Source organism: Triturus cristatus, chromosome 6 (genome assembly GCF_964204655.1).
Source record: "Triturus cristatus chromosome 6, aTriCri1.1, whole genome shotgun sequence".
NCBI lineage: Eukaryota > Metazoa > Chordata > Amphibia > Caudata > Salamandridae > Triturus > Triturus cristatus.
The window spans coordinates 1,889,643,572-1,889,651,316 of record NC_140589.1 but is presented as its reverse complement, the minus strand read 5'-3'; the positions used below and the strand labels follow the sequence as shown (position 1 = coordinate 1,889,651,316).

At 45.3% G+C, this 7,745-nt stretch overlaps 1 protein-coding gene across 1 annotated transcript; it reads right to left on the bottom strand.

Moving 5' to 3' along the window:
• Positions 1-209: 209 nt before the first annotated feature.
• Positions 210-1,142, bottom strand: LOC146822314 (olfactory receptor 2D3-like). Its single transcript, XM_085609458.1, has one exon. The coding sequence runs from the start codon at positions 1,140-1,142 to the stop codon at positions 210-212; it is 933 nt and encodes a 310-aa protein (XP_085465584.1).
• Between the last annotated feature and the right edge of the window lie 6,603 nt (positions 1,143-7,745).

The window sequence follows — 7,745 nt, the reverse complement described above, 5'->3', positions numbered from 1 at the left end:
GGAGAATGAGCATGCATGAGAAAGCAGGGAAATACAAAGTGAGTGAGACAATTTGGGACATTGAGATGGGAAAAGAATTGGAAAATGGAGCTAGTCCAACTTTAGCTCTAGATGCACCACAGAAGGGTAAGCTGTGCATTACAAGAAGAAAATTCAAACTTGTGACCTTCAAGTAATACATAGATGCCAAAAGAGGGTTGCAATATATATTAAACGCTGTGCCTCTGTGTAATCTTATGCACAGCCATCTTAACATCCTTGTTTCTTAGACTGTAGATCATGGGGTTCAGCATTGGGGGGGTCACAGTGTAAAACACTGAGACAATTTTATCAAGATTAGCTGACTTTTTCGATGTGGGCTTCATGTACATATAGATGGCGGTGCTGTAGAACATGGTGACAACAATCAAATGGGAGGCACAAGTGGAAAAGGCTTTGGTTCGGCCTGCGGATGAGCGGATCCTCACCACGGCGATGATGATTCGGATGTAAGAGAAGAGAATGACAAGGGTAGGGATCAGTAGCACATACGTCCCGACAGCGAGCATCACCATCTCTGTGACAAAGGTGTTTGTACACGCCATTTTTACTAGAGCTGTGGATTCACAAAAGAAATGATCAATCACATTCTTACCACAGAAAGGTAATATTAGTGTAAAAACAGTATCCAGAAGCCCTACCACGCTGCCGCTGATCCAGCAGAAGACTGACAACCTGATACAAACAGGCGTGCTCATTCTGATGCTATAATGCAATGGTAAAGAGATGGCTACATAACGATCATATGACATGACTGCTAGAAGCACACCTTCTGTACAGCCCAGGAGCATGAAGAAGTACATCTGAACTGCACATCCGGCGAAACTGATCATCTTCCTTACAAGAAAGAATTGGACAAGCATGTTAGGGACTATCACAGTTGAGTAGCACATGTCCAAGAATGAGAGGTTGACCAGGAAGAAGTACATTGGAGTGTGGAGCTTGGGCTCACGGACACAGGCAGTGATCAGGATAATGTTTCCGATGAGCGTGACCATGTACATCACTAAGAATAACACAAAGAAAGCAATCTGCAGCGTGGGGTCCTCAGTTAGTCCCACCAGCCGGAACTCTGTCACTGAACTTCCGTTCCACGTCTCCATCAATCCCTTTTACTCTTACCTGTAGAAAAATAAGAAAACAACTGTAATAAATACACTGCTGCTAAAGTAAAGTCAGAAATCCAACCCGCCCCTCCCCTCTTGGCAGCTAACTCCATCATGTCCACGGCCCTTCTGTCTAAGGCTCACTCCTGACCATGCAGCTCAGATTTACCGATGCCCAAACTACCTCCCCTTCAAATTAGATTATGAAAGAAATTGGGTTATTGGTTGAGAGGGTGGAATCCCTAACCAAGCAACAAACACAATCCCTGTCAGAGTGAACCTTAAAAATCCCTAAGTTAACCCCTGTTTAACTCTCTAGTAGCTTGGCACAAAGCCATCAGACTTAACTTAGAGGCAATGTGTAAAGTATTCATGCAGCACACAAACAGTAATAAAGTGAAAACACAACACAAGAAAACATCAAAGCAATTTAGAAAAAAAGTACATTTTAATAAAATGATACCAAAATGACAAAAGCTCAGTCAATAGAACCAGAGATATAAAGTTAAATTAAATGAAAATGTTTTTAGTGAAATAGTGAATGAAAGCACAACGAGCCACTCGCAGTCATCTGGTTGTGCCAGACCAGGGAAAAGTCACAAGTTCAGGCTGACCACGATGGAGCACATGTCAGATACATTGACCAGGTTAGTCCTCCTGAAAAGTTACCTTCGAATTCTGGTGCGAAGATCTCAGTTCACAGTGAAGGAGGCCACAAGGAGGAGGCCGAGTGTCGTTGACAGTCGTCGCTGTAGCATGAAGTGCAGGTCTCACGTTGCCGTGGACTGTCACTGTCAGCGTGAAGAGCAGGTTTCACTGGAGCTTAGCATTGGTGGTCATCTTGGGCAGCAGAGTTTCACACGAAAGAGCCAGTTTAGAGTCACGAGGAGCCCAAAGTTCAGGATTTTCACCTTTTATTTGGGAGGAGTACACTTTGATGGCAGTCAAGGGTCCAGGACCCAGGGAGCCACCCCTTGGGTATCCGGGGCTCACTCCAGAAGAGGGCAGTAAGGCTCAGGCCGGTCCAGTTGCGGATCCAGGATGGTCCAGTTGCGGCAGGTCAGCTGGGCAATTGCAGGGCAGACTATGACCTTATTGTGTCTGTGTAGCTCATAAAAGTTAGCCAACTGACACATGAATTCATGCCAGCTAGCCTAGGAGGAAAGCAAGCAGGTCCCGTCTTCTTTCTCAGATAGCAAGGCCGTCCTTCAAGCAGCTGGGCAGTCCTTCTTCTGTGACTTAAAATCCAACTTTAACATTAAAGAGTTTTTTAAATTATAGTTAATTTGAGTGTAAACAGCAGGCCTGCTCCCAATACACAGTTAGCACTTACTAAATGTAATGAGGTATCCTAATGTTATTCAGAGGGAGAGATAGGCCTTACAACTAGGAAAAGTGACTTTCGGTGAGTTTTTCACTGCTGGGACAAGTACAATTTAAGTACACATTCTTTATCTTTTAAATACAATGCACCCTGCTCTATGAGCCTTTAGAGCCTACCTTAGGAATGACTTACAAGTATTAAAAAGGAAGGTTTAAGCCTGGCATAAGGTTTATTTTTCCAGGTCAAAATGGTAGTTTAAAATTGCACTACAGGCTGCAGTTGCAGGCCTGAGGCAAGTTTTAAAAGGCTACTTTAGAGGGTCGCAAAATAAGTGCTGCAGCCCACTAGTAGCATTTAATGTATAGGCCCTAGGTACATGCTGTACCAGTTTACTAGGGACATATAGGTAAATGAAATGAGCCATTGGGTGTAAGTCAACTTTACCATGTTTAAAGGAGTGAGCACACTCACTTTAGCACTGGTTACCAATGGTAAAGTGCACAGAGTGATAAAGCCAACAAAATCGAATTTCAGCAAAACAGGAGGGGAGAAGGCAACAAGTTTGGGGGAAGACCACCTTAAGGCTGTTAGGTCTAATATGTGTCCCCCAGCTGAAAGTGGGGAAATCTAACCACCCTTATGGGAGTTCTCATCGCTAAAGCGGAAGAACCATGACATACCTTCAGCATTGATGTGGTCTGACCCGGGGCAGTGCTCCATTGTAAATTACATTCTCTATAGGGTGATGGACCAACTCCCCAGTTTGGTACTCTCACTTCTTATTAGCATGAGCCATCTTAGGGGCCTGTGGTCTTTCTGAACTCGAACATGAATCCCAAACAGGTATGATCTCAGTTTCTTCAGTGCCCAGACCACAGCAAAGGCTTCCTTTTCAATAGCACTTCTCCTTTGCTCCCTGGGTAGTAACAACCTACTTATGAAGGCTACAGGTTGGTATAAGCCCTTCTCATTTAACTGTGATATACAGCCCCTATGCCATGCTCTGAGGCCGTTATCTGCACAATGATTTCCTGGTACACTTCGGGGCCTTGAGCATAGGTGCTGTGCACATGGCCTGCTTGTAAGTCTCACACGCTTTCTGGCAGGCCTCTATTCAGAGCACTTGGGCTGCTTCTTTGAAGTCAGCTCCGTAAGGGGGCAAAAGTGGTGCAATACCCCTTGAAAACCCTCCTATAGTATCCAGCAAAGGCTTGGAAGGTCCTCACCTCAGTCAAATTCTTTTTTTTGGGGGGGGGGGGGGGGGTTCTATCTTGACTTGGAGGGGCTGCATGTGGCTCCCATCCACCGGGTGTCCCAGATACACCACCGAACCCTGTCCGATCTTGCACTTGCAGGCCTTGATCATTTGGGCTGCCAGTTGCTGAGCAGGAAGCACATCTTGGAGGTCAAACAAGTGGTCTTGGAGCAGTAGACAGCTATACTATCCAGATAGGCAGCACTGAATGCCTCCATCCCAGCCAGGTCTGTTAAACAACTCAGTAAAGTGCAGGGGCATTCTTCAATCCAAAGGCCATTGCCCTGAATTAGACACTGCTCTCTTGGTTAGAGAATGCAGTCCTCTCTTCAGCCCTCTCAGTCAGAGCAATCTGCCAGTAGCCTGATGTGAAACTGAAGGTACTCTAACTTGGCATCTCCCAGCTTGTCTATGAGGTCGTCAGCTCAGGGGATGGTGTGACCATCAGTTTTGGTAACTGAGTTGATCTCCCTGTAATCCACACAGAACTGGAGTTCTGGGGTGTTGTCCGGTGTGAGAGCTTTGGGTACCAGCACCACTGGGCTGGACTAGAGACCAGTGGAGTGCTCAATCATTTCCAATGCAAGCATCTTGGATACTTTGTCCTTGATGCTAGCCCTTACCTTAGAAGACAATCTGTAAATATTGTTTTTTACAGGTATAATGTCTCCTATATCAATTTCATGGGTACACAAATGTGTAAGCCCAGGGGTGAGGGAGAACAGGGAGGCAAACTGCCCCAGAAACTGGTGACCGTCTCTCTGCAATTCTGGAGACAGGGTGAGGGAGAGGTTGACACCATCCTCTGACCCATCCTCCTCCTTTGAAGATAGGAGGTAGGGGAGAGGTTCACTCTCCTCTTCCATTTCATCATCTGACACCAGAAGCATTGTGACTTCAGACCTCTCATAGCGTGGTTTGAGTCGATAGACATGAGATAACCTTAAGGGATTCCTGGGGGGTTTGAGTTCTACCAAGTAGGTGACCTCACCCTTTCTCTCCTTTACCTCACAGGGCCCTAAACAACAGTCTTGGGGGACCCTGGGCTCCACTCGCTCCATCACGTACACTTTCTGTTCAGATTGAAACTGGACTAGAGTGGCTTTCTGCTCATACCAGTGCTTCATCACCTCCGGGCTGGTTTCCAGATAGATTCTCAGAGACTTTCTTCCAGAACTGCTGCATCTGGTTTCTGAAAGCCAGCTTGTAACTGACTACATCCTGGGGGTGCTTCCTGTGAGCTTGTTCCCACCAATAACAGGGTGGCAATAGAGCATCTTAAAAGGGCAATATCTAACTTTCTTTTGTGACACCTCCTTGTAGGCAAAAACAGCCAGTGTAAGAGGACATCACACTTCCACCTAATGGGCTCAGGCAACCCCATAATTGTGCCCTTCAGGGTCTTGTTCACTTGTGGAAATATGGATTTTTCTGATCAGTTATGTCCCCTATCTTGGACCCCAACGGTTTCATGTATGAATCACAAGTACATGTATGCTCCCTCCAGTTCCAGTTATGAAGACGCAAACCCATGTGCGTCCACCGTCAACATGTCCTCTTTCAGATCCGCCATGAATAGGCCGGATATTCCATTCCTAAGTATGAAAGGCCACCGGCTTTATAAGGTTCACTTATGCCATTTTACAGTCCAGGCAAGTAGGCCCCGATTCTGTCATCAAGCTCTTCTTGCTTTCTGCCTCTGAAGCTCCAGTCTGAGCCTGCATCTGTGACCATGAACTTTGTCTCATTCCCTGCGCGGCTCACGAAGCCTGACATCAGCCTGTTGCCTGCCAAGAAACTGTATTTCACCTTCGAAATTATCTGCTCCACTCCCTGCCCAATGCATTCCTGTCTAGTAGTTTCAGTAAACATTCTTCCAGCTACCGAGCAAAGGCCCGGCTTCTCCGTCTTTATGCAAGTAATTCATAGCCTTATTATTATGGAAGATTTCTGCCCTCGCATCTAGTGTAGACACTTAGACGCTTGTACACGCACTAACAGTCAGTATAGTCAGTATAGAATAAGATTCTACTCTAAGAGACCTCTCTTTTGGATAACATGGTTCTTTAAACATAGGATGTTAGATATGATTTGGGGATTAGGTTGACTTGACCCTCCAGACTTCTGTCGCCACATGTAGAGTTAAATGTCAAGTCCCCTTCACCCCCTAGTTGCACGTCAATCACACGTCATACTGCTGCGCGCGCATCTCTGCCAAGTATTTCTGCTGACATTGCGAAATTATTTCATAGGTCCACCCATATGTGACATCATAACCAATGACGTTTTCCTTGTTACACCCAATTACGCCTCCTTCAGCTACGCATGTAAATGTAAATGTAAATGTAAATGTAAATGTAAATGTAAATGTAAATGTAAATGTGAAATGTTATCTTTGCTATCAATTGTTACGCCTCTTGCATTGGCTTCACTGTAATGCCTATTGTATAAAAGTGAATAATTATCAATAATGTATGTACTTCACTTCCTGAACCTTCGTGGTGATGGAACCTGGAGCAACCGATTATAATCGACCATTGGAATAAAGCCCATTCCGAACCTCTAATACCACGGATTCTGCCTCTTATTTACTGAGCTATTTTATTATGTTTCTGTATCAAATTAAGTCCCGGTAATTAAATTATTTACCACATGAATGGCGCCCGAATAGGGACACTTTCTCATCTCACGCGCCGGTGGTGCGTTGCAGGCCCGGTCTCCTGCCACAGCTGGACGGACAACAACGCGTACCAGCAGGATTTCCTGTATCTCCCTCCGGTCAAGCGGGGGCGACTGAGGCTGCGATCAACACCCAGACGAGGCAGTGAGAAGTGCGAAGTATCCCGACCAGAGCCTAGCTGAGAGAGCAAGATCCGAGGTATACAGAGGCCCACCAGTTTCCGAAAGTCCCGAGTCGAGTCCAGTTTCCGAAGTGTTCGAGTCGAGTCCAGTCCGGTTCAAGTTCAGTTCAGTTTCCGAGGCCTTCCGTTTCCGAGCTACCCGGTGAGTACCATTACTGGGGAGGCGTTCTGACGTGCACATAGGTTGTGCCGGTCAAGACGGGTTTGGGTACACAAATCCGGTTTGCACTGTTTTCAGTAGTGTATCTGTACTGTTTAGCAGTATATCTAGTATATCAAGTATATAAATTCAGAATAATTCAGTTAAAGTCGAGCATTATGTTTAGTGATTAAGTTTTCCTTAGATCGTCATCATCACTGTTGCTCAGTTAAATGTTAAATGTTAAATGTTTTAAATACGTTCTGCATATTGTGGGATGAATGACTGTTCATTATCGTGTTTATTGTATTACGTTTGTTCAAGATCAAGTATCAGATCAGTTCTCAATATGCCGCTCTTTTCGAAATTAAGACAGATCACAACTAGAAAAGGGGTACTCGAAGAAGCTGTTCCTATTCCTCCTAGGGACACTCCAGGGTACTTCATGTATCATAAACACGGCTTAGACGCTATATTATTTCTTGATTTATGGGTAGACTACACTAAGGAATTACCAGAAAGTCAGAGGTGGCCCGCGGCTGGGACCTGGGATGCAGAGTGCATCGTGAAAGTAGAGGAAGAATTATGGAAAAAGAAAGCTAGACAATCACAGAAAGACGCCATTGAATTATGGCGTAAAGAATCGTATAGACGTACAGAAAAAGCACGTAGACAGGAAGAGAAGAGTAAAGAGAATTCAAATGAAGTCCGAGAAAATCTATTAATTGAAGAAGGTGCACGAGTGAAATCAGAACAAGTAGACAGACAAAGACATGCCCTTATGAAGGGTATGTATCCCCTTCTGGCCGAGGGATTACCTAAGGCTACTGCGGGGATACCAAAAGACTTGCCACCCCCATTATTTCCAATAAAGGTACATCCCAAGGGGCATCCTAGAACCGCAGAAGATGTTTTTCTTTCCTCATATTTAGATGACGCAGCTCCCGAGTATGCTAACCCCGCCCCACATAGACCGTTGGCCGGGGAGGTTCAACGCCAAGATCCTGTATCTATATCTCTA